The sequence below is a fragment of the Peromyscus leucopus genome, chromosome 15 (genome assembly GCF_004664715.2).
Source record: "Peromyscus leucopus breed LL Stock chromosome 15, UCI_PerLeu_2.1, whole genome shotgun sequence".
NCBI classification, from domain to species: domain Eukaryota; kingdom Metazoa; phylum Chordata; class Mammalia; order Rodentia; family Cricetidae; genus Peromyscus; species Peromyscus leucopus.
Window position 1 is genome coordinate 39,412,764 of NC_051076.1, and position 26,858 is coordinate 39,439,621.

General features: G+C 40.4%; 2 protein-coding genes across 2 annotated transcripts in view; one reads left to right on the plus strand and one right to left on the minus strand.

The window, feature by feature from the left end:
* Positions 1 to 3,224: 3,224 nt before the first annotated feature.
* Positions 3,225 to 11,060, minus strand: Ptgs2 (prostaglandin-endoperoxide synthase 2). The gene is made up of 10 exons (XM_028874727.1): positions 11,009 to 11,060; positions 10,093 to 10,209; positions 9,827 to 9,970; positions 9,077 to 9,220; positions 8,336 to 8,517; positions 7,274 to 7,357; positions 6,913 to 7,159; positions 6,453 to 6,739; positions 5,926 to 6,073; positions 3,225 to 5,641 (listed from the first exon to the last, which is right to left on the minus strand). The coding sequence occupies exons 1-10, from the start codon at positions 11,058 to 11,060 to the stop codon at positions 5,232 to 5,234; spliced, it is 1,815 nt and encodes a 604-aa protein (XP_028730560.1). The 3' UTR covers positions 3,225 to 5,231.
* Positions 11,061 to 11,797: 737 nt separating this feature from the next.
* Positions 11,798 to 26,858, plus strand: part of Pla2g4a (phospholipase A2 group IVA) — a 277,980-nt gene continuing 262,919 nt past the window's right edge. Inside the window, exon 1 of the mRNA XM_028874724.2 lies at positions 11,798 to 11,867. The gene's annotated coding sequence lies outside the window, so the exon portion shown is untranslated. The remainder of the gene's footprint in view (positions 11,868 to 26,858) is intronic.

Here is a 26,858-nt window from a genome sequence, read left to right on the forward strand (position 1 = left end):
CTCATGTTGAACTATAATTGGCTATAAACATTATTGCAAGGTGGCTGAGTGCTTACAAGGTCCCTGGATCATAGGGACGCTATCATCACAAAGGGACTAGTGTACTTCTCCACTCCTTGTGAATTAGCTGGACATAGCCACGTCCCTCCTTCCCACAGCCTGTTTGGCCACTTTTTCCTGCATCAATTATGCATATGGGGAAGAAGGACTTCCTAGTTTGGAGTTGCAGGCTTGCAGAGCCAGGAGCAAATTGCCCAGTCTCAAGCATTCTGTCACGACACAGAAAATGAAACACAACAAATAAGGGAAGCGTAGCGGATAGGCTCAGATAGGTAGGCAGGGGATGGACTATTGAAGTCCCCAGAGGGTCGGATAAGATGCTATATTCACTGTGTAAGAAGTTACTGGGAGATTTCAGGCACAGGAAAGCCATGATTAGATTGGGTCTTAAAAACACATACTCTCACTACCATAAGAAGAATGTTTTGGACAAAAGGAAGACTAAAGAGGGATTAAAAGTCCACTGCACTGACTAGGTGGATACTGGCAGGGTTCGGGAGGAAAGTGACAAAATTCTGATTTGTCTATGGAATGCCGTCAACAGGACTGCCGCTAGGGCAGGCATGAGAGAGAAGAAAAGGCTTTTGCTTAAAACTAGAAGACAGTAATTATCTAGTTAACTTTAGATAGTTATTGTTTGGCCTGTAGGGTGCATGTATTGTTTAGGCAGAGATGGAAAAGAACTGATCACATTTGCAAATTTGAGTGGATGGTTGCTAATTGATTAGTAGTTAATCCTGGAAAAATAAACCTGCAAGTGATTATTGTTTGAACTCAAGAGTTTGAGTGCAATTAACACGAAAGGTGTTATGGTATGCCAACTTACAGACACGGCAGAGGAACGGGAGTGCTCTTTGCAGATGAGAAAGACCAAGACAACAACAAACTGTGCCACAGCGTGTGTGTGTGTGTGTGTGTGTGTGTGTGTGTGTGTGTGTGTGTGTGCTCCAAAACAATAAAGACAGTCCCTTGGGTTGAATGCTGCTGAAGAGCCAAATATGGAAGAAGCTAAGCCAGGCACGGGAGCTCATACCTGGAAAGCCAACACTTGGGAAGTGGATTGTCATGAGTTGACTGTCACCCTGAGCTGCAATGTGAGACCTCATTTTGAAAAGAAAAAAAAAAAAAAAAAAAAACAAAAACAAAAACTACAAAACAAACACCATGAAAAGAAACATGTACCTGGGCATGATAGCTCATGCCTTTGATTTCAGTATTCAGAGGTGGAGGCAGGTAGATCTCTGTGAGAGACAAACCTGATCTATTTAGAAAGTTACGCACGCACGCACGCACGCACGCACGCACGCACGCACGCACGCTCGTGCACACGGGAGAAAGGAAAGAAGAAAGAAAATAGTCATTGAACAGCTGAAAGTAAGCAAATTGTTCCAATAAAGCAGCATAGAAAAGTACGTAGGAGAGTGAGCAGATGGAGAGTGATTATGAGCAAGAGACTCTAAGTGAGATGCAGAGAGAAGTGAGGACATAAGTGGGTGGTAAATAATGGCATGATGCCTTACGTTACCCTGGTGGGTCAGCAGTGGGCTCAGTGCACACTTACGTCAGCTGGTAGGCTCTGAGGCTCAGTAGGCAACCTGTACTCTAGGTAAGTCGAGGAGCATGATGGAAATCAAGGTCTTCGAAGCGGTACAGCAAGTATTGGCGGTGAGGTCAAGAGGCAGGGGCACAGCAATGTGATGGGAAAAGGAATCCCAGGGAAGGAGAATGCCAAGGGTCAGGAAGGTCAGCAAAGGTGTGAAATGTGTGGCCTGTGGAGTTATAGAAACTACCAAGATGCCAAAAAAATAAGGAGACCAAAGAAGCCATGTACAGTGTGTCAGCGATTTGCCCAGCGGAGTATAATGTGTTCCCGTGTGAGGTTCTATCTTTTTTTACTTATTTGTTAGCTTGTTTTTTGTTTTGTTTTGTTTTGTTTTTTTTCTTTTTTTTTTTTTTTTTTTTTCGGTATTTTGCTTCATTTTGATAGAGTCTCACTGTGTAGCCCTGGCTGGCCTGAAGCTCACAGAGATTCACCCATCTCTGTCTTTTGAGTGCTGGAATTAAAGGAATGCACCAGCATGTTGGATCGACTTCCATTGTCTTTCTCTTCTCTCCTCTCTTCCTTTTCTTTTCTTTCTTTCCTCCCTCCATCTCTCTTTCTTTTGAACTTCCTTTTCATATTTTGTGCCTACTTTATAACACACATCTTAGTCTTTGTCTTTTTTTAAAAAATTAAAATACGTTTATATTTGTGTGTGTGTGTGTGTGTGTGTGTGTGTGTGTGTGTGTGTGTGTGTGTGTGCAGGCCAGAGAGCAACTCATGAGTCAGTTCTCTCCTTCCACCATATGGATTTCAGGGATTGAACTCGGGTCATCAGGGTTGAGGGCAAGCACCTTCGCACACAGAGCCCCATCACCTGCCCAGCCTGCCTTTTATACATTGTATTTCTTCTAGATGAGGCAATGAAAGCGCCTGTTGTGTCTCGTACAGCAGGAAGCACATATGTCAACAGTTCTTCAGCAACTGAGATAATAAATAGTGACTCTTGGAAGAGTCCATGGGACCAAGGGCAGAGCTATTTCATTAAGGGACAGGCTAGATTTTTTTCTTCTTGATTGTGGAAGATAGAACCCAGGACCTCCTAAATTGTTAGGCAATCTCTCTACCACTAAAGCTACATTTCACTCCTATGGTTTAAGGATCATCATTCAGAGAAATCAATGCCATGCAAAAATATAAAGAAACAATCAAATTTTATTTTCACAAGTTTTCAATTCTTAAATAGTATAAAAATAAACAAGCATTTGTTCTAAGTCTCCTTTTTTTTTTTTAAACATAAGTTAATTTAAATACACGTTTCTCTCAGGCATTGTAACAATCACACACTTAACCTGAATTTCCAGGTTCATTCAGCAGGTTCATGTTCACAACAATCAAGTTGGCTTGTTTAAAAAAAAATCAATGACATTAAAAATTTTTATACAATTTTTCTAAAGTCGATCATTTTTCCATCTTAAACCTTTTAAGCATATAATCTTTAAAATATTTTGTAATTTCTTTGTAATAAAATAAATTTCTTCTATTATTAAGACACATTTTCAGTTATTTACATAAATATTACCTGTAATCAGTTCTTGGTTCATGAATACTAATGCCTATAGTGCTTTGAAGAGAATTTCTTAATAAGGTAATCTAAATAATTAATAAAGCATCTACAGGGCCTTCAAAATGTCAAAAATGTCGGTCTTTGAAACATGTTTACATAAGACAATGTTCTCTGCAGTCTGCTATGTGGGTAAATTCCAGCTTTAAACTTCTCAATATACCAGACTAGTCTTCTTAAAAGTTATCCACGAACATTAATCTCATCATTTTGTTTGATTGTTTACACAGGAATTCAGAGAGGTAATCACAAAAAAAAGTACATTGATTCTGACATAATGCAAAAACAAACACTTGTAGGCTTAAACATAGTTTATAACAATAATGTCAAAAGACATAATTATCCTTAATAAATTAAGTAATATACAGTACCTCAGCTGATAATGAGATGTAGAATTATCATCATTATTGTTTTATATTTATTACTATTGCCCAGAACTACTCACTAACTGACTTGGTTTCTAAGTAAGAAAGCCATTCTTCACAACAAGAATGTTTAACTTTCTGGTCATGAACCCCTTACATTTCCATATAAGGTACTCTCATATCTTGGTAGGGTCCTTCAGTATAATTAATTATAAGTAAAAATTTCTGCCTTTTGCCTAAAATAAATTTATTCCTCCAAAGGGGAGGTACCTAGTAGTCCTGAGCTGAGGTTTTCCTGAATGTAAAACTTCAAGTAGAGAAAATATTAATAGAGGTTAAAGAGAGAATAGACCTGATACCAAAAACCTGGAAAACAGCAAAGAAAAATAAAAAACCCGGAAAATAGCAAAGAACAACTGATCAGCAGTTTCTCATAGTAAAAATGGTGACAAGAAAAGGAAGTAAGAGGAGCAGTGTGCTGGCATCCAGGTTGGACTCAGTGAACGGGACCCGCTGCATTTCAGGTAGCATGCGCCAGAATAGATTTCAACGCTTTGAAGAAGCTCACAAAGCCACTGATACTTTTTGCATTGTGAGATGAATTGTTAACATCATGCTGTACAAGAGCAAAACTGCTTAAGTCCAGCTTGGTAAGTCATTAACCTCACAGCAAAAACCTGTTGAGTACCAGGCCAGCATCATACAAGGATCAGAAAGTCTCCTTTAGAAGTATAATCTCAAATATGATCTTTAATTCAGACTCCTTCTCTGTCCTTGGTTATTTTATTTGTAAATCTTTTTGTTGCTAAAGATTTTGCTTGATTCCAATATAAACAAACTCTTTAAAGAACATACTCTTAAGATAGGACAACAGGGGCTCCACCACCTTCCTATGCTGGCATCTTGACTTACAAGGAAAGTCTTGCCATCCCAGTAAGTAACATTTCACTACCACTGAGAAAAGAAAATCCCTGACATAGTATTTTAACCATCAATCACAATGTAATTGCTACTAGGTTTAGAGATTTTTGTTTATAATAACTGTTTTTTGTTGTGGGTCCAAGTTCAATAGCTTAAGAAAGTAAGAGCCTTGAAAAGTAATTCAAATTCTCAATTTAGACATTTCAAATTATTCAAGACTTTTTTAAAAAATGAACTTGTTGGCAATATCTACCTTAAATGTTCACTGAAAGCTGAACTTATGCCCTTTGTTTTCTGAGATTAAAAAATAAGCAAGATATCTTTAAATTTCCACATTAGCTGCTCCCAATGTAGCATGGAAGATAAGAGTCATAATCAACAGTGTAGACACTTGTAGCATTTTTCATCTTGTAACAGCATTTAAGTATTCAAACATCTTTCCTTTGTTCTTATTAAGATATACTATGAGCTGAAATTCAAGTAAAAAGATATCAAAATTCATTTCCCCCTGGTTTATGTGAAAGACTGGAAGCTGTTTCTCTCTTTCACTTGAGGGCAACACATATTTAAAGTACAAACACAGGAATCTTCACAAATGTAACATGGTTCAGAACATTGCCTTCTGTTATAGAAGATGTTAAGTGAAAAGGGCATTCCATATAAATATTAAATAATTAAATTAAATTGTTCATATAAATAAATAAATATGACCAATAGACTTCTACAGCTCAGTTGAACGCCCTTTGATTAGCACTGTAGGGTTGAGGTCATCTAGTCTGGAATGGGAGGCACTTGCATTGATGGTGGCTGCTTTGGTAGGCTGCGGATCTTGCACATTGAAGGAGGTGAAGGGACAGCCCTTCACATTATTACAGATGAGCGACTGAATGGAAGCAGTGTTGATGATCTTAAAACCCACTTCTCCTCCAAAAGTGCTTGGCTTCCAGTATTGAGGAGAACAGATGGGATTACCCATAAGTCCTTTCAAGGAGAATGGTGCTCCAAGTTCTACCATGGTCTCCCCAAAGATAGCATCCGGACGTGGCTTTTCCACCAGCAGGGCAGGATACAGCTCCATGGCATCGATGTCACTGTAGAGGGCTTCCAACTCTGCGGCCATTTCCTTCTCTCCTGGAAGGTAAAGAAGATAGAGATCCAGGCATGTCAAACTAGGAAAAGGAGGAAATAGTTCTGGTTGTTGAGCATAGGCTTTTCCCCTGCTCACTAGCCCACTCCTATTCCCATCCCTCCTTCTCAATCAACTGAATCCTTAAAAAGGAGAAAAGAAGGAGGAGGACGAGGAAAAGGAAGAGGAGGAAAAGGAGGAGGCTCACCCCTTACCAAATTCTCTCTCACTTTCCTCTTTTCCCATTTAATCCTTGATCCTTTTAGGAATTTCAGAAACCACCTCTCACCTGTAAGTTCTTCAAATGATGTGTAGGGCTTCAGGGAGAAGCGTTTGCGGTACTCATTCAGGGACTGGTATTTCATCTCTCTGCTCTGGTCAATGGAGGCCTTGGCCACGGCTTTTACTGCAACTGGAACATTCCTACCCCCAGCAACCTGAGTAAAATGAAGAAGAAAATGCACTTCTTAGGCATATTCCTGTTGCCCTACGTCTTGACCTCAACACTGCTATTCTGTAGTGAATTTGCCTTTTACAGTTACAAAAAATAAGCTCACAGACAAGCCTGAATATTTCCTGCTGTGATCTATCAGATGATGGCAAGCTTTTTAGGGTATCAGTTTTAAGAGAATGTGTTGTTATTTGCTTGATAATTGTAGACTAAAACCGTGGTCTTTCAAAAACCTCCCAGGCTTCCTGTTTCGAGAACCAGTAGACCATCTGGTTGTTCTTTTAGTAAAAGGAAAAATGATCTCTATGACAGAAATTTGAAAGCTACTGACCAGCTTGTTCTTGCTTTTCAGGAAGGATGCTTACCCGGCCGGCGATCTGTCTGGTGAATGACTCCACAAACTGGGTGAGTCCGTGTTCAACGAGGATGGAGTTGTTGTAGAGGAACTGTTTGAAGTTGTACTCCTGCTCTTCAATCTGAAAGGTGTCAGGCAGCAGAGGGTGCCAGTGATAGAGTGTGTTGAATTCAGCTGCAATGCGGTTCTGGTACTGGAACTGCTGGTTGAAAAGCAGCTCTGGGTCGAACTTGAGTTTGAAATGGTAGCCGCTCAGGTGCTGCACATAGTCTTCGATCACAATCTTGATAGTCTCTCCTGTGGCACAACACAAAAAGGGTTTATTTTTCCTTACTATCAAATGGGAGGTATGCTATCAGGCATGTGCTCATTCTCACTATTCACAAGAAGGAGTCAAAACACAGCCAAGGTAACACGTGAGGTTTTTCTTTGGCTTGGGGAGAAGGTCTTGCTGATTTTCTCTTGCTCACCTATCAGTATGAGCCTGCTCGTCTGGAATAACCTCTCATCGTCCCACTCAGGATGCTCCCGTTTCAGCACATCGCACACTCTGTTGTGCTCCCGAAGCCAGATCGTAGCATACATCATCAGACCAGGTACCAGACCAAAGACCTCCTGGCCCACAGCAAACCGCAGGTGCTCAGGGGTGTGAGGGGGGTAGATCATTTCCACCTCAGTGTCTTTGACTGTAGGAGGATACACCTCTCCATCAATGACCTAAATCACAACAGTAGTAATAGCACAGAGTTAAAACAGACAAACCAACATGGCTAGCAGTTTTAAAATATAAATGTAAATGAAATGATATTTCCTAAAATACAAGGAAAATACCTGATATTTCAATTTTCCATCCTTGAAAAGGCGCAGTTTATGTTGTCTGTCTAGAGTTTCACCGTAAATGTGATTTAAGTCCACCTAGAAAATTATGGAGAGATTTCAATTTATTGATGTCTTACGAACATTTGTTCGTAAATTTTGATGACTTAGTTGTCTTTAAAATTCAACAAGTGATTTTTTTTAGATTTATTTTATTTTTACATGCATGAGTGTTTGCCTATAGGTATGTATATACATCATGTACATGCCCAGTGCCCAAAGAGATCAGAAGGGACATTAAATCCCCTAGAACCAGCTGGAGTTACAGATGGTTGTGAACGATCACGTGGGTGTTGGGGAACTAATGCTGGGTCCTCTGCAAGAGCAACACCTGTTCTTAAACACTGAGTTATCCCAAGCCCAACAGATGACTTTTTCATAGCCACAAAATACTAAAATAATTTGTCGTCCTGAGCTACAAGCCTGTGTGTCTCTTTTTCATTAATTAGTTTATTTATTTTACATCCTGACTGCAGCCTCCCCTCTTTCTTCCCCTCCTCCCCCCTCTCCCTCTTCCCCTCTGCCCCCTCAGTCCACCCCTGTGTGTCTCTTTATGTTGAATAATATTAGTATCTTATATTAAATATGGCACATGCCTCAGTATAACCATGATATTTTTATATTATTTAAAGCGGCATAATCAGTGTACAGTTTTTTTGTTTTTTTTTTTTGGAGTGCTGCTCCTCTACCTCAATGGCAGTGCCCAGTGCTTAGCAATCACAAAGTTCTAAGTTTACTTCCCACTGTTACCAATAATTAATTAATTTTTGGAAGTTGTAGCATTTTTTTTTTTGTAGACCAAAATTTAAACTCAAAATGTAAGGAAAGTTTACATTAAAACATCTCTGTGTATGTCTATTTATTTTTACTAAACCAGTGAATGAAAAATGGAACACTCTATTATGGTTGTAGTAGGCATTACACTTGTATAAAAAAAATGGGTGTGATTTGTTTGGCATGACAAGATGTCAGCATTTCCTAAGGATTTGCTTTAATTCTGAGTTAAGCCTATCTTACCCCATGGCCCAGTCCTCGGGTGAATCCAGGTCCTCGTTTCTGATCTGTCTTGAAAAACTGATGAGTGAAATGCTGGGCAAAGAATGCAAACATCATATTCGTGCCTTGGGGGTCAGGGATGAAGTTTCTCCTTAGGAGAACTTTTTCCAGAACTTCTTTTGAATCAGGAAGCTCCTTATTTCCTAAAACATGAAAACTCTAAAGTTAAAACCCATTCATATATTTGTTCAAGCAAGCAGATAACTGGTCTAATTCACGAGAGCATTCATCACTTGTGAACAGGATCTCCTGGAGGATCATAACACCAATCAAATGGTTTGGCTTTGAGGCACAGTCTCGTGCTTGTACCCTAGGCTGGACTTGAACTCACTCTCTATTCCAGGTTGGCCTTGGCCTTACTGGTGAACCTTTGCTTGAAATCGATCAAATACTGAGATTACAGGCAATGAACTCTCTTGCCAAGACTACAAATGAAGTTCTAAGATACTGGGGAACAACCTATTGAATAGTTTTATCAACTCCAACTAACATCAATTCTATTTAACACAATATACTAATGTTAAGACACTATATCACAATGAAGATTTACTTTTATGGAATAGGCACTTTAAAAATCCTCTGTGGATACCATACTAAGGACAAAAGCATTACAGCTTTAAACAAGTGACAACTAAGGTCATCTTTTCTAACCACACACCCGGTGTTACTGCGTTTGCTCCGTCTCTATTTCTTTCCACTCACCTTTCACACCCATGGGAGTTGGGCAGTCATCAGCTACTGGAGGAAGGGCTCTGGTGTAGTAGGAGAGGTTGGAGAAGGCCTCCCAGTTTTTGTAACCATAGTGCACATTGTAAGTTGGTGGACTGTCAATCAAATGTGATCTGGCTGGAATGTTAAAGAAAAAAATGCATTGGCCCTCATATGAAGAAACAAGTGAATGTTAATTATCGTTGTACAATGTGCAAAGCACAGAGATTGGATCTGACTCAGACAAAGATACCCTGGTTTACAATGACTACACTTTAAAGGGCAACTGAAAATGCATCTTCAATGCAGCTAAAGCTTTACACAGGACATTATGCTCCAGTAGTCTCGATTTTTTTCAGGTACCACCCACTCCCTGATCCATAGCTGATGACCGATACAGTTGGGCAAGGCCATCACTTAGAACTATAGAAAGTTACTGCTTTCTTTTCTGACCCAAACCTGCACCAACCATTTGTTTTCAGAACAATTTTCTGAGCCATAGGTATTCAATAAACAAGTGAAGCCCACTTCCTCCACAGAAATGAAGGTTGGAGGTCATAAATAGGATCCTGACTACAGGATCACAGGTCAGTTTTTGGGCATTTTGGGGGATGGGGGAGAGAATTGAAATGGTGTATTTCCAAGCCATTTTGAAAAGGTTGGGAATATTTTTTTTTTTGGATTGGGTTTCTAGTGCATATTTTTTGTTGGAGGATGCTGGAAACCAGGGAGGTTTGTACTTACACGTCAACACATATCTCATGATCAAATTTCGCAGGAAAGGAATGTTATTCACAATGTTCCAGACTCCCTTGAAGTGGGTCAGGATGTAGTGCACTGTGTTTGGGGTGGGCTTCAGCGACAACTTGATTCTTGTCAGAAACTCAGCTGGAGAGAGAGAGTGAGCAGGAGGGAGAAATTAGTGGGTACCCTCCACAAGACAAACATACAAAATGATGGTAACTGGATGTGGCCCCATTCCAAAGGAAGAAACCCCAGGAGGAACTTACGAATAGTACAGTTTTCCCCGTAGAATCCTGTCCGGGTGCAATCACATTTATACTGGTCAAATCCTGTACTCATACATTCACCTCGGTTCTGACACGGGTTCGAACAGCAAGGATTTGCTACATTAAAAAAAAAAAAATAAGACAGCCTGTAATTAACTCTTGGTCATCCTCATCTTCAGGATTGAATTGTGTTCCCACCGGTCAACTTTACAATGGTAAGTTAGAAATACACAGGTAGTCCCAGAAATAAAGACTGCTTTAATGAGTCTGTCTCATCAAATGGCTGTAATGTAGAAATAGCAATTTCCTTTTCTAAGCAACAACAGCAGAGGACCTAACTTCATAGCGGACATTACTATCATTTTCACAGTAACTTCTTAGACGAATTAGAATTCAGATTTGAATTGTTAAGTAGCACTTTCGAAATTAAAATGGATCAATCTAGTATGTTAGTCAAAATTTAATGTGAAGAAAACCAAAGTAAAAGAGTTTACTTTTAACATCTTGAAAATCTTTTCAAAAAAATGTATTCTGGACTTTTCTGAGGGCAGAAAAGCACTGGCAGGTATTTAAAGCAATCATTCCTATTCAGTCGCCCCACACATACACCTCACGTGTATTGATCATATCTTGTCTTACCATAATGACAACCTGCAAACTCTTATGGCTATTGCTCTCTCCCTCCCTCCCATGCCCCTCTCTCCTTCTTCTTCTTTTTTCAAAGGAGAGTGACTCTCTGCTCCACTGAGTAATTGGTCCATAACCTGAGAGCCAGTGGCAAAAACCGGCCATCCTTGCAGTTCCTCCAGAACCAAGTGGTCCAGCCTCTTAACTACCACTGCGCAGCCCCCCTGCCCTAGAAAAAGGGGTCTGAGCTGGAGATCGGGCGGGCGCCCAAGGGCGCGGGGCCACTCACCTGCGTGGCTGAGCGCCAGGGCAGCGCAGAGCAGCACAGCTCGGAGGAGCATCGCGGAGGTTGGGACGACGGCGGCGGTGGTGGCAGAGCTGGCGGGACGCAGCGTTGAGTTCCTTCGTGGGCAGGCTCTGACACTCCAGAAGCTCTCTGCTCGCAGTTTGACAACTGGCTGCTAACGGGGAGAACCTTGCTTTTATGCCTGAAGCGTCCCCTCCCCCACGTGACGTTGTTGATGACCGGTTCTTTCCGCCCAGTCTCCCCCCTACCCCCAACAGCCTTTCCCCACTCTCCCCTTTGGCGAGTTGCGCAAGGCAGCGGGGGCAGGGCTCTGAACCCACGCAAACCGAGACGAGGGAAGCCGGGAAGCTGCCCTCGGCTGCCCCAGGTGGTGCCAAGAGAACTGCGCCGCCCTCTGCATCCCTCCAGGCGCCCGGAGTGGTTCCTGTGCCTGCGCCCACGCTGGCTCTCTTTGGGGTCCCCGGCTTCCTCCCAGTCCCGCATCCAGTGCCCCAGGTGGAGAACCGAGGAGCTCAGGGATGCCACTACAGCTTTCCCCTCCCGGGATCCCAGGTCCCAGCGCAGGGAATCCCCGCGCCGCTCCCCGCGGCTAGGACGCAGTCTGACGTGCGTGCTGTTCGGAGCGCACACACTCAGCTGCCGTTTTTAATGTATTCTATTTTTAATGAAGTGAGAGGGCTGCTGTCAGGGTCCACGTCTGTCCTGTTGGGAGTAGGGCGAGGTCTCTCACAGAACTGCCCCCCCCAGGCTCTGCGCCCCTAGCACCGGCGATTCCCGGGGACAGAGTCTGAGCTGAGCTTCACTTCATCGGAATGCTAAGTGCCCACGGGATTGCTTTAAGGTATTTTTTCCCCTCCCTGCTGTTAAATAGCTTTTATCATTTTGGTCAACAACTCTTTTCACAGGATATGTCACTAAAAAAGAATTTGTTTTTTAAAGATTTTTTTTTTTTTTTAACTTTTTCTGTCCACGTTTCCAAGAAGGTGTGTTACGGCAATGGATCAAAAGATAATCCTTATTTTTTGGTACCTAGACTTCTTCTGGCTAGCCTTAAAAACCCAATTCATTCTGAAACATTGCTTGGTAGGAAATTAATTGCACAGAAAGGTGATTTTGACAGTCCTGAATGTCACTCTGCTGTTTGGTGGTGGCCACGGAGGAGTTTGTGAGGATGGAATAGTGAGAAACTAGCAAAATAAGAAAGCTAGGAAACTAAAACAATTCAATTTTATGTCCTTAGCATGAATGGAGGAGAAGAAGACACACAATCTGAAATTAAATTATATTCTCGGGAAAATGAAGTCAGGAAAACGGTTTGATGCAGGCTGGGCAACACTGCAAGCTCCGGGCTCAGAACAAAACAAACAGAAAATTTAAGGAGGGAAAAATAAAACAATGGGGGGAAAAACGACCAGAAACAAGACTTAGAAAACTACACCAAACACCTCCATCTGTGGAAGTCTTGCAGAAATTAAAAATACTCATGGAATTTTTTTTTAACTGTTTGCTTCGTGCATGCTAATTTGGTTCTATGTGAGACATGGTGACTAAAATTGCGTCTCATCCAGCGCCTTTGTTCTAGTCATGTTTTAATCATTCTGCTTATGGCACTCCCAACCTTTTGCACTGATTCCTGTGTGAAATTTCAGCTGAATGCACAGATGATTTTCCTTTTTGGTAGTTCCTCTAAGGCGTTCTTGGTTTCTGTTTTTAAGTGAGTGGATTGCACGTGCTCACACTGTAAGTTTCTTGGAACTACTGATTCTGACTCTTAACTCTTGACAGTGTACTCATATCTTACAGGGTAATCGTGAATTGATTTTTGAACACCCCCATTCTCTTCTGAGAACTAACTTCATATCAGTTCTCTACCTACTATGTAGAGAAGTATATTCTGATGTGTTTTTGTTTTGTTTTGTTCTGTTTTGAGACAGGATTTCTTTGTGTAGCCCTGACTATCCTGGAACTCACCTGTCTCTGTCTCCCAAGTGCTAGGATCAAAGGTGTGAGCTACCACTGCCCGCCCGGCCTATTCTGATGTTCTAAAATAGATTATCACAAAGCAGGGGAAAGCAGTGCATGATGGTGTTGGCTTTTATTCTCAGCACTCAGGAGGCATAGGGAGGTGGATTTCCGAGGCCTGTCTGGTCTACAGAACAAGTTTCAGGATAGACAGCTCTACACAGAGAAATTCTGTCTCTAAAAACTAAAATTAAAAAAGGTTATGAATTCAAAAGTGAAGAAAAAACAGGGCATAGAGAATAATCACATTAAATCTATTTGAAATTTAAAGACATTGGAACACAATCATAGTGGAAGTTTGATTTAAAAACATCTGTAGGGTTCAATTACTTGATTTAACCTGTAACTTTAAATGTGAGGTAAAGAGAGCTCTGTGTGCCTGTTGAGTTATACAACTCAGAAAGAAACTTGGACTTTGAGGACAAGAGCAGTTTTGAGAGGAAGTCCAAATAAGGATGTAAGGGAAAACATCTTGGAATTGATTGCTTATGACACATTGGGATGCTAGCATAAAATATGTAGGCACATGCTGAATGCTGATCACAGGAGGATATTGAATGTCCCCAAGTCAATCGGTTTCATATGGCAAAGCACGGTGGTAATGATGCACCTTTGGAAGATTTTTATTATATAACAACTATAGCTATAAATTATACAGAAATTTAGTGTTTCTCTGTGCATTTGGACACACACACACACATATATATGTTTCTGATAAAAATGTATTTTGTTAGTGTCTAAATTTTTTTTAGAAACTCTATAAAAGGGAAATAAAGCATATTTATGTCTTCGAGAATATTCTGTTGAGTTTTACTGCCCTCTTCTGCTGCGTGAATTTTCAGCAACTTTTCCCTGCCTAAGATGCTGGGTAGATTAGATTGTTAGGTAAATTTTGGTTCTATATTTATAATGTTCTTATATAATCACACATATAGCATTCATATTAGATTTAAAATTCATGCATGTACTGGAAATAAATGACATTTTTGTTTTGTTGTTGTTGTTTGAGACATTTGAGACAGGGTTTCACTGTATAGCTTTGGCTGTCCTGGAACTCAATCTGTAGACCAAGATGGTCTTGAACTAAGAGATTTGACTGTCTCTGCATCCCAAATGCTGGTACTACAGGCGTGTACCACCACTGCTTGGCTAATAAATGACATATTTCTTAATTCAAGAATTATATAGATTAAAAGTAAAAGGCAAGATATATCATGTTAATATTGGTCAAGGAAAGAGAATAGTTCTATTTATTTTTAGGCAGAGTACTCTTTGGAGCTAGGAGTAAATTCTTCAAGAAGGTGTAATGATCCTTATGGACACTGAAGAGCACTAGAGTACTGATGTATATGAGGCAGAATGAATAAAGCTGCAGTGAGAAGGGATGATGGGCACTTCAATATTCCTTCGTCAGAAATGGACACATCTAGGGGCTGGAGGGATGGCTCAGAGGTTAAGAGCACTGACTGCTCTTCCAGAGGTCCTGAGTTCAATTTCCAGCAACCACATGGTGGCTCACAACCATCTATAATGGGATCTGGTGCCCTCTTCTGGCCTTCAGGCAGAACACTATTACGTAATAAATAAACATTTACAAAAAAAGAAGAAAAGAAATGGACACATCTATCCAGCAGATAATCATAAAGGAGATAGCCAAAGTCAGTAGAACTGTAAGTCAACTAGACATGATTAAAATCTAAGGAGTTTCATCCAAGGACAGCAGTGTGAACACTCTTCTAAGTTACATGGAACATACACTAAGATAAACCACATTCTAGGCCATAAAAACACCTTAACACACTTAAAAACAGTAATCATACAATGTATGTCTCAGGCTACGGATAAATTAAAGTAAAACGAATCACCAAGCACAATAAAACAAGCATAGTAATGCATGCCTATTATTCCAGTATTTAGGAGGTAGAGGCAGGAGGATGAGGATGAGGTCACCACTGACTACACAGAGAGTTTGGGTCTTAACTATAAGAGACCCTGCCTTAAAAAAAATGAAGAAAAAAGGAGGAAGATAGGGGAGAAAGAAAAAAGCAAAATGAATCACTGATACCTGGAAAATCCCCAAATAGTTGGAGATCACAAGATACATTTTAATAACTTAGGGTTCAGCAAGGAAGCTCAAAGGATATTAAAAAATACCCTGAGTCAAATGAAAGCACAACTCAAAATGTTTAAAATTCGGGGAAAGCAGCACTGGAAGTTCTAGCACTGAACGCCCGAGTGAGAAAAGAAGACCACGGATCAAGACTCAAGGCTTCCACTTTATCAGAGCAGAAAGAAAGAGCGAGCGAATCCAAAGTAAACAGAGGACCAGAAACAGCAGAAACTTGAACAGATACCAGTGAGAGTAAAGCCAGGAAATTAAAAGAGGAGGTCAACATAAACAGAGGCTACTTTTGAAAGGCCAATAAAAGTGATGTCTCTAGCCAGGCCAACTAAGAATAATAATAATTAAAAAAAAGTCCTCAGGAAGAGGAAGCCGGCAATACAGAAACCATGGACATTAGGATGATAATAAAAGTATACTGTGAACAAAAGAGACAGAGACAGAGGGTGGTGGCAAGTTAGAGGCCAGCCTGGGCTACATAGGGAGTTAAGGCCAGTTACATGGCAAGACCTTGTCTCAAACAATCAACAACAAAATAAATACACTATTAAAAATTACTGTTCATGGTCTTCATGCTTTCAATTGAACGTAACAATTTCTTCCTCTCCTGGGGTCCCTCCCTCTGTGTATATGGCATATGGTGTATGTATGTTTTGCCTAGAGATGAGTGCGCAGGTCCCTCCTGCATGCATTTGGAGGTCAGAGCACGTTATAATTGTCTTCCTCTTTTGGAGGTCAGAGTAGGATATAAATATCTTCCTCTATTGCTCTTCCCCTTGTTTCCTTGAAACAGGGTATTTTACTGGAAAAAAAAAATCATGCTTTTTGGACTAGGCTAACTGGTCAATGAGTTCTGGGGTCCTCCTGTCTCTGCCAGCCAATTGCTAGGGTTACTGATACTTGCAGCCATGTCTAGTTTTTTTTTTTTTTTTTTTTTAATGTGGGTGCTGGAGATTCTAATTCAGATCCTCATGCTTGCAAAACAAGCATTCTTACCCACCAAGTCACCTTCTCAGCCTCTGCGCGCACACACACACACACGAGCACACACACACACACACACACACACACACACGCACGCACGCACGCGCGCACGCGCGCACACACACACACACACACACACACGTTTATTTATTTATTTATTTAATGTGTGTCCCTGTATTCTACATGCAAGACTGTTGCCTGTGGAGACCGGAAGACGGCATCATATCCCCTAGAACTGGAGTTACAGAAGGTTGTGAGCTGCTGTGTGTGTGTGTGCAGGGAATTAAACCAGGGTCCACTGGAAAAACAGTCAGTACTTTAAACCACTGAGCCATTTCTGTAGCCCAATGTACCAATTTTTTAAAAGCAAATTCTATAAAATTTCACGTAAGAAGAGAACAGTCTTTGAATTAATAATAACACTGCCAAAAAAAAAAAAAAGAAAAAAGAAAAGAAAAGAAAAAAAGATCAGCCCTATACAGGCTTGCTGGTCAACTCTGCCACACTCTTAAAAAACAAAAACAAAAACATGTATCACTTCTCTATAATCTTTATCAGAAAATGGAAATAGAGGTGCTACTTCCTAGCTCAGTCTATGAGGCCAGTGTGACCCTTACCCTGAAGTCAATAAAGACGTTACAAGGAAAACTACAGCATAATATTTGCCATGAATATCCAAGCAAGACTAAAACACGGGCTGGAGAGATGGATTGAACGATGGTTCAGAGAGCACTGACTGCTCTTCCAGATGACTCGACTTTGATTTCCAGCACCTGCAGGACTTCTTACAGCCATCTGTAACTCCAGCTCCAGGGGCTTCAACATCCTCTTCTGACCTCTAAGGACACCAGGAACACACATAGTGCACAAACAAAACACAGATAGAAACAAAATGCAGGCAAAACACCTATACACGTTAAATAAATAAACTTTTAAACACAAACCTTAGAAAATCAAGTCAAGCAATATGCAAATATAATTAATTATACATCATGACCAAGTGGAATTTTTATGATGTATCTTTTTTATTTAAAAATGTTTTCATATAATTATATATAAGAAATATATATATTTCTTTTATTCTTCTCTCATACATTACATCCTGACTGCAGTTTCCCCTCCCTCCAGTACTCCCCACACATCCCTCTTCCCATATCCACTCATCTTAAAAAAAAAAAAAGAGCAAGCCTCCCAGGGATATCAACCAAATACAATATAACAAGTTACGATAAGACTGGGCACATATATTAAGCCTGGATGAGGCAACCCAATAGTAGGAAAAGGGTCCCATAAACAGGCAAAAGAATCAGATAATCCCCCACTGCCATTGTTGGCAGTCCCACAAGAACATCCATCTACACAAGCATAATGTATATGCAGAGGACCTAATTCAACTGATAACCATACAGGATCTGTGTGTGCTGCCTCAGTTTCTGTGAGTGCCTATGAACCCTGCTTAGTTGATTCTGTGGGCTGTGTCCTCGGTGTCCTCGACTTCTCTGGCTCCTAATATCCTTCCTCCTCCTCTTCTACAGGGCTCTCCTGGCTCTGTCTAGTGTTTGGCTATGGGTCTTCATTTGCTCCCTTCAGATTCTGGGTGATGTCTCTCTGTGGACAATTGGGCTCGGCACTGATCTATGAGTACAGCAGAACACCAGTCATAATTTCTTGGAATTTTTCCTTTTTCTTTCCTTCAGTCATGTTGGGTTCTATCCTAGATCTCTGGGCTTCTGGGTTCTAGCACTGCAGGCAGTGTCCAGTGTGGGCTTCCTCTCATAGTTTGGGTCTCAAGCTGGTTGGCCACTCCCATAATTACTTTGCCACCTTTACCCCAGCACAACTTGTAGGCAGGACAGTTTGTAGGTCAAAGGCGATGTGGCTGGGTTGGTGCCCCAGTCCCTCCACTGGAAGCCTTGCCTGCTTATAGAAGATGGCCAGCTCAGGCTTTATATCCCCCATTATTACCAGTCTTTGCTAGGGTCACTCTTAAAGATTCCAGGGAGTTTACACTGCACTAGGTTTCCACATTGGGCCCCTGTCATCTCTTCTAGTACTCTCTCCTTCCAACTTTCCCACCTCCCACCTGATCTCTTCTGTTCCCATCCCTACAAATCTTCTATTAGGTTCAGCATATCTGATTTTATGTTGAGGTTTTAGATCCACTTGGACTTGAGTTTTGTGCAGGATAATGGATATGGATCTGTTTGCATTTTTCTACAGGCTGGCATCCAGTGTGACCAGCACCATTTGTTGAAGATGCTGTCTTTTTACCAGTGTATTTCTGGCTTCATTAAAACAAACAAACAAACAAACAAACAAAACCAGGTGTCCATATGTGTGTAGATTTATGTTTAGGTCTTTGATTCCATTCTGTTGGTCAACCTGTCTGTTTTTATGCCAATACCATGCAGTTTTTATTACCATAGCTCTGTAGTACAGCTTGAAAGATGATGAGACCTCCAGAAGTTCTTTTATTGTGTAGGATTGTTTTAGCTCTGCTGGGGGTTTTGTTTTTCCATCTGAAGTTGAGTAAAGGTCTGTAAAGACTTGTGTTGGAATTTTACTGGGGATTGCATTGAATCTGTAGATTGCTCTTGGTAGGACAACCATTTTTACTATACTGATTTTACTGATCCAAGAGTATGGGAGATCTTTCCATTTTCTGATATCATCAATTTCTTTCTTCAAAGACTTAAAGTTCTTATCATACAAGTCTTTCACTTTCTTGGTTAAAGTTACCCCAAGATATTTTATATTATTTGTAGCTATTGTAAAGGATGTTACTTTCTGGTTTCTTTCTCAGTCCATTTGTCATTTGTATATAGGAGGGCTACTGATTTTTTTTTTTAGTCATCTTATATCCAGGCATCTCGCTGAAGTGATTTACCAACTGTAGGAGTTCCCTGGTAGAATTTTTGGGGTCGCTTATGTACACTATCATATCACTGAGAATAGCAATACATTGACTTCTTCCTTTGCAATTTGTAAACCTTGTTCTCCTTCAGTTGTCTTATTTCTCTAGCTAAGACTTCAAGTACCATATTGAATAGATATGGAGAGAGTGGACAGCCTTTTCTTGTTCCTGATAATTTAGTGGAATTACTCTGAGTTTCTCTCCATTTGATTTGATGTTGCCTATAGGCTTGCTACAAATTGTCTTTATTATGCTTAGGCATGTCCTTTTTATCCATAACCTTTCCAAGAGTTTCATCATAAAGGGGTGTTGGATTTTGTCAAAGGCTTTTTTTGCATGTAATGAGATGATCGTGTGTGTGTGTGTGTGTGTGTGTGTGTGTGTGTGTGTGTGTTTCAGTTTGTTTATCTGGTGGATTACATTGACTAATTTTTGTTTGTTGAACCATCCCTGCATCTCTAGAATGAAGTCCACTTGATCATGGTAGATGATCTTTTTGATGTATTATTTAGATTCAGTTTGCAAGTACTTTATTGAGTATTTATGCATCAGTGTTCATGAGGGAAATTAGTTTGTAATTCTCTTTCTTTATTAATCTTTCTGTGTTTGGGGCATCGAGTGACTGTGGCCTCATAAAATGAATTTTGCAATGTTCCTTCTATTTCTATTTTTGGAATAATTTGAGGAGTATTGGTGATAGCTCTGCTGTGGGATGGTCTCTATGTGCTCTGACTGGTCAATAAATAAAACACTGATTGGCAGTGGCCAGGCAGGAAGTATAGGTGGGACTAACAGGAGAAAAGAAAGAACAGGAAGGCAGAAGGAGTCACTGCCAGCTGCCGCCAGGACAACAGCATGTGAAGATGCCGGTAAGCCACGAGCCACGTGGCAAGGTATAGATTTATAGAAATGGATTAATTTAAGCTATAAGAACAGTTAGCAAGAAGCCTGCCACGGCCATACAGTTTGTAAGCAATATAAGTCTCTGTGTTTACTTGGATGGGTCTGAGTGGCTGTGGGACTGGCGGATGACAGAGATTTGTCCTGACTGTGGGCCTGGAGAAAAACTCCAGCTACACAGCTCTTCTTTGAAAGTCTGCTAGATTTCTGGCCATGGGCTCTTTTTTTTGGTGTTGGGAGAACTTTAGTGACTGCTTCTACTTCCTTGGGGTTATAGGTTATTTAAATTGTTTATTTGATCTTGATTTAACTTTAGTAAGTGGTGTCTATCAAGAAAATGATCCATTTATTTTAGATTTTGTGGAGTACAGATTTTTAAAGTATTACCCAATGATTCTCTGGATTTCCTCCATGTCTGTTGCTATGTTCCCCTTTCCGTTTCTGATTTTGTTAATTTGGATATTCCTTCTCCGTCTTTTAGTTAGTTTGTATAAGGGTTTGTCTATCTCACTGATTTTTCTCAAAGAACCAGCTTTGTCTCATTACTTCTTTGTAGGGTTCTCTTTGTTTCTATTCTATTGAATAGAGTACCCAGTTGGATTATTTCCTGTGCTCTACTCCTCTTGGGTAAGCTTGTTTCTTTTTGTTCTAGAGCTTTTAGGTGTGCTGTTAAGTTGCTAGTATGAGATCTCTCCAATTTCGTTGACCAAGTGGAATTTATCTCTGGTGTGCAAAGCTGCTTCACCTTCCAAAATTCATACACAGACAGCCTTAAGGAAAAAATGATAGTCATATTCCTGAGAAGTGGAGAAGGCAAACTTCTTCAGCCTGCCAAGTTATACCCCAAATTTGCAACTAGCACTATAACTGGTGAGGAACTCGAAATTTTCACAGAAGCATCAAAAACAAGACAAATTTGTACCCATTTACTGCTGTTTTCCAAAGATCATTTATTTATTTAACTTTTAGTTTGCATTTATTTGTGTGTAGGTGTATACACAGGTGTGTGAATGTACTTGTGTGCACCTATATACCACCGCCCCCCTCCAGGCTAGGAGAAGGTGTCATGATGCCCAGCTTGTTGCTTGAATGCTGGGTTCTGAGCTCACTTCATAACTGAACAGCACGTGTTTGCAAACCCTGAGTCACCACTCCAGACCCACTCCCTGGCTGTTGCTTTTAAACCGCATACTGTCCAGGTGTGGTACTGCACATCTGTAACCCAAGCACTTGGGAATAGAGGCAGAACAAGCAGGAATTCAGGAATTCTTAGCTCACAACAAGTTCAAGGCCAGCCTGCTCAACATACCTTGTCTCAAAAACAGAAATAAAAAGTGTGTATGGGTTTTTCTTAGTAATAGAATAAGAGAGAAAGAAATAAAATATATATTATTATCAAGGAAGAAGTAAAATCATCTTTAGAGAATATTTGCTCTTTTGCATAAGAGGTCCATAAGAATCATCAACAAAAACTTCCTGAAACTAGATAGGAGGACCCATTCTTGTCAAGATGTCTATTCTTCCTAAATTGAGCTTTAAAAAAAAATCATATTTTTTAAATACATTTTTAATTAAAATAGAATTGAATTACTTCCTCCTTTTCCTTTACTCCCTCCAGCCCTCCCAGGTACCCTACCTCCATCCCTTCTGTGCCCCTCAACTCACAAATTGATAACCTTTTTTTCTATGATTATTATTGTTACATACATACATGTATGCACAGATATATAAATGCAGCCTGAGGAGCTTGTTTTTTGTTGTTTGTGTGTATATTTCAGGGCTGAGAACCTTGTATTGAATAATCAGGAAGAGGGTCATCCCTGAAGAGGCCATTTCTCCATTTCCCAGGAAGCTGTCAGTTGCCCATATGATGCAAGATAGTCCCACTCAAATTTCAAGCATGTTACATTGTAGATTTTAATACTAGTTACACAAAAGATATTTCAGTGGTGAAAGACTACAATATGGTTGGAGGGCTTATGTTAATCCTACTCAAGACTTACACTAAAGCTATTAGTAATCAAGATAGTATGTATTAGCAAAAAGAGGAAATAAGTAGATCAATAGAAAAGCTCAGAAGGAGTTGATAGGTTGAACTCATTTTTAACAAAAGGGCAATGTAAATACAGTGAAACAAGGATGATCACTTAAAAGTATTTTATTGATGATGATGGTGGTGGTGACAGGGGTGGTGGTGGTGGTGGTGGTGTAGTGGTGGTGGTGGTGTGTGTAATTATGTATGGTGTATGTGTGGATGAATGGAGTACAAGTGTTGGAGGTCAGAGGACCACACTGTAGAGTGAGTTCTTTCCTTCCACCTTTCTGTGGGTTCTGGTAATGGAGAACAGGTTTCCAGGCTTATGAAGCCAGCACCTTTACCCACTTGACCATCTTGATGGATCATAAATATAATCTTAAACAAATGATGCTATAATAAATGAACATACACAGACAAAAGTTTGATTACAGTCTTAAATACAATGTGTCAAACTATAATAGTCCTAGTTGACATCATAAGAGTTTTGTATTAGTCAGGATTCTCTAGAGGAACAGAACAGATAGAATGAACACACACACACACACACACAGAGGGGGGAATTTATTAGAATGGCTTATAGACTGTAAGCCTGTAACCACAACAATGGCTATTTACCAATGGAAAGTTCAAGAACCCAGCACTTGTTCAATCTACAGGGCTGGATGTCTCAGCTAATCTTCAGTAGATGCTGAACTCCCAAAGAAGTAAGCTCTAACGCCAGTCAAGGAATGGACTTGCTAGCCAGAGTGACTGTAAGCAAGCTGAGAGAGCGCTTCCTTCTTCCATGCCCTTTATACAGGCTGCCACTAAAAGATGTGGCCCAGATTAAAGGTGTATCTTCCCCTCTCAAAAGATCTAGATTAAAAGCAGGTCTTTCCATTTCAAGTGATTTAATTAAGGAAAAAAAATTTCCTCACAGGAATACCAAGCCACTTAGGTTTTAGTTAATTCCAGATATAAACAATTTGACAACCAAGTATAGCCATCACAAGTCCACCCCTTGTCAACTTGACACACAATTATATCTTTATGCCATGCCTAACTTCCACATGAAAATAATAATCAGGTCATGATTATTTCTATAGATAGCTCATGTACAATAGCAAATGCATTATATATTTAACCAGGTCATAATTATGCCTACAATGTGACTATACCATGTACAACTGAAAAGATATTATAAGTTTTAGAATAGGTGGCATTCTTTTAGTATCTCAAAACTTAAATATGATAACCACTGATATTCTCTCTCAACTCATGTTATGCTACAAAATAAAGACATTGAGGAGAGAAAGCACAAATATCTGTACAAACAACATTCTTAACAAAGTATGACAGAAACACTCATGGCAATCATAACCCTTGTTTCTGCAACTGGTCACATGACCTTAGCTGGTATTTAAATCTGCTTTCCTCTACTACCTATTCTGTATTTCCTGCAGGGCTTCAATAATGTTTTCACTATTCTCCCTGGCAGCAACAACTTGAAAAGCTTCCATTTGGCCTTTCCAACCATAATAACCCTCACTCCAAGTCAGGGAACCAATGTAAGAGTTCCGCCAGCTTCTAAATATATCTATCCCAATTATTTATTCTGGGACTGGGGAAATAACCACTGGAAGAGTTCAGGGACCCACTGAATCTACTCTGAGGCAGACATCAGCCAAAACTTCATTAATTCCATAACTTTAATAAGCCTCTATTTTAACTGGAGGGCTACAATGATTCTTGGGGTTTCCTGGAATCCATGTCAATCCAGAATCATTATCTAATAGATCCCAGAAAGTCTGATTGGGTTTTTCCCCCAGTGTACAGTTACCCTTGTAAAATATCTCTCTGGGGAAAGACTGGAGAAAGGCTAACAGTAATACCTGTAGGGTAATTTATCAAGATCCTTCTTTAAGGGAACCTGCCCATCTCTTCATTCAAAGGGTTCTGGGTCTACAAACTGTCTTTAGTCTTGGAATTGATTCATGAGCTGAGATTCCTTTTTTGCCACGATCCAATGGAGCCTTTCTTTCATTTGTTTGAAAATTTTCCACTTATACAGATCACACAAGATGCAGTAGGCTTCTTATCTATTTTATGTCTGAAAACACCATGATTGATTAGCCAGTACCCAAAGGTCTATATAAGTCATGCCACTATAAGAATCATTTGTCTGTGCTGATCACCATAGGTCAGGCCATTATGGAACATGGCTTTTGTCTATGCTGTTTGTTACGGATAAACTGCTATCTTATTTTGTTCGATTTATTCTATCTTGTCTTTGGCAATTCAGTGCTACTACCAAGCCCCTGCTACTTCCTGCCCCAATTAAACAGTCAAGGCATTGTTGAGAAGTGAAACCGATAGACTATGGTACTGAGTTATTATTATTCAGACCTAATAGGAAATGAGGTCTCATCTATGACAAGAGAATGAGAAATCCAAATGCATATTACTAAATGAATGCGGATGCAAAATAACTCTTCCCTCAAAGGAAAAAAAGGGATAGTTTTTTTTTTTTTTCTGAGTCCAATATGAGTCACCTGGCCCTAGAGGAAGAGGGATTCAGATTGCCCTTCATAGCCTGTTCTATGGGGGCAGTTACATGAAACTATTACTTCTAGAACAAAGAAAGTCACAAATCAAGGCTCTTACCTAATTTTGGGAGCCCAAAGGTAGGTGGCTTAAGGCAAAGCACGGCAAATTCTAATTCCAAGTTTTAGATGCTATCTGATGACATTCTTAGCTTTTGGATTGGTGGAATCTGGTGGTCTGCTAAGAAACGTTTGAACAGGTCTTATATGATAGTCAAAAGGATGCTAGGGTGTTGTCCACAGGGATGGATAATGAATGGCTATTGAAGGGACTGAAAGTAGCCCAGATAACCTGCAAGAGTCTGACTGTGCAATTGGGAAGTTCTAATCTGCCATTCAGTCTCATAGAATCTTTTTCTGAGGACTTCAGACACCAATATGAAGAGGCAGTATACTACAGGATTTTAACAAGTGGGTTGGGGAGATGTGATCCCACATTGTCAAACAGTACCTTCAATTGTAGACTAAGCCTGAATTTGCACCATGGACTTGAGTTCTAATACATGTGTTTGTTGACTGCCGCACTAGTATAACTCAGTGGGAGCGACTGTGGGTATGTAGGTACCGGGGCTATATAAACACTCTTTATTCTAGACTCCAAATAAGCTTTATTTTAAAACTAACCTCAACCTATAAATAATGGCTTCCGAGTCTGGCTGTTCTTTGTTATCTGTCCCACCTCTGCATCTGTGTTGCTGGAAGGAAGCAGCCTTTGCTAAAGGCTTCGCGTGTTTGTTTGCTGGCTCTTCACAATCACTGGAGAAAATCTTCACGCTTGAATGCAGTAGTTTTAAACAGACGCCTTTGCTCTGAGCACAGATGCGAAGTCCATTTCCTTTTCGGCTAGACCCTCACTCTCCCTAAGGGCAAACAGTTGAGGAATTTGTTCCTCTATGTCTTCTTCTCACTTCCACAAAGAGCTTTCCAGTGAAGTCACCTTCCCCCTTTTCTTGAAGCAGCCCTTCGGTCTCCTAGGCCTTTCCATGGCTTCAGGAACACAGTCTCTTCTGTCCTTTCCCATGAATCTCAAAACCCACCTGTCTAATTTCCCCCTGGATCTTTTCATATCACCATACTAAAAACTCAACTCATCTTCTTTACAAACAAACAAACAAAAAGTATTTTCCAGCCAAGATTAGTGAGGACTTGTCAAAACACACAAACATAAGGAAATGATACAAGAACCCACAAGCAAGGAGTGGTGGAGCACGCCTTTAATTCCAGCACTCACTCGGGAGGCAGAGGCAGGTGGATCTCTGTAAGTCTGAGGCCAGCCTTGCCTGCCTACTGAGACCTTTCTCCGTTCTCTATGGGAATGAACAACCTTGTGATCCATCCAGATCCAATGTTGGTGTTTAACCAGTGTGGGATGTGCCACATTTAATTGTAGTTTTCCTATGTGTGCTTATTTGTTCCTGTGTATGTATGCTTCCTATCTCTCTTTCCTACAAAATATATAAATTCTGTGAAGATAAGATTTTAGCCTGTTTTGCCCAATGTTAAGTTCCAAGTGCTTGGTATTTGGGTCAAGGTAAATATTTGTTGAATAAATATGGTCTATTTTCTCTGAAATCAACTTTAAAAATAAAATGCATTCATTTTTATCATATAGTAGTTTCAAACCCAAAGCATCAACATTATTAAATATCTTTCCCCCCCTAAATGTCACTGGTAGTTGTTGCAGAATCTGTTGGAGTTATCTTGTGGTGGCTGGAACTCTGACCCACATTTTGTGCTGAGGGATATAAGAAACGGAATGTTTAAAATCTTTGACAGTATTCTTCAGATGGAGTCCTGAACCGTTTCCCTTGGAACTTGTCTCACTATAAATGTCTTGCTTAACGGATCCTAAGAGCTACACACACAAACGATTTCACTGGGCATGGCAGCATATCTCTGGAGTCCCAGCACTTGAGAGTTGGAGGCAAGATGATCAGGAGTTCAAGGCCATCCTCAGCTACAAAGTAAATTCAAGGTGTTAAAATCTTGCCCCCCACTCCCGCACATGCGCAGCTCAGGGGCCCTGGCGACTATGTACGCGCGACATGAAGACCCCACCCTCTCTCTCTGCTCTCTGTTCTCTCTCTCTCTGTTCTGCTCCCCCTCCACCACCATCTTTCTCTCTCTCCAGGCCCGGCTCTCCTCTTTCTCCTCCCCCTTCCTCTCCTAATAAAGTTATTAAATAATGTTATGGGATGCCGGAAAAGAAAAACTCTCAAGAGGCCTTAATAAGTCAATTGGAATCTTTAACTGACCAAGGACTGTCCCAA

Excerpts from the sequence above, each read along its gene's own strand:
- Ptgs2 (XM_028874727.1), bottom strand. The coding sequence starts at position 11,060 with ATGCTCCTCCGAGCTGTGCTGCTCTGCGCTGCCCTGGCGCTCAGCCAC. Across the intron at positions 9,971-10,092 it reads CGGGGAAAACTGTACTATTC|CTGAGTTTCTGACAAGAATC; the intron begins GTAAGTTCCTCC and ends CTCTCTCTCCAG. Across the intron at positions 6,740-6,912 it reads GAGCAGGCTCATACTGATAG|GAGAGACTATCAAGATTGTG; the intron begins GTGAGCAAGAGA and ends GTTGTGCCACAG.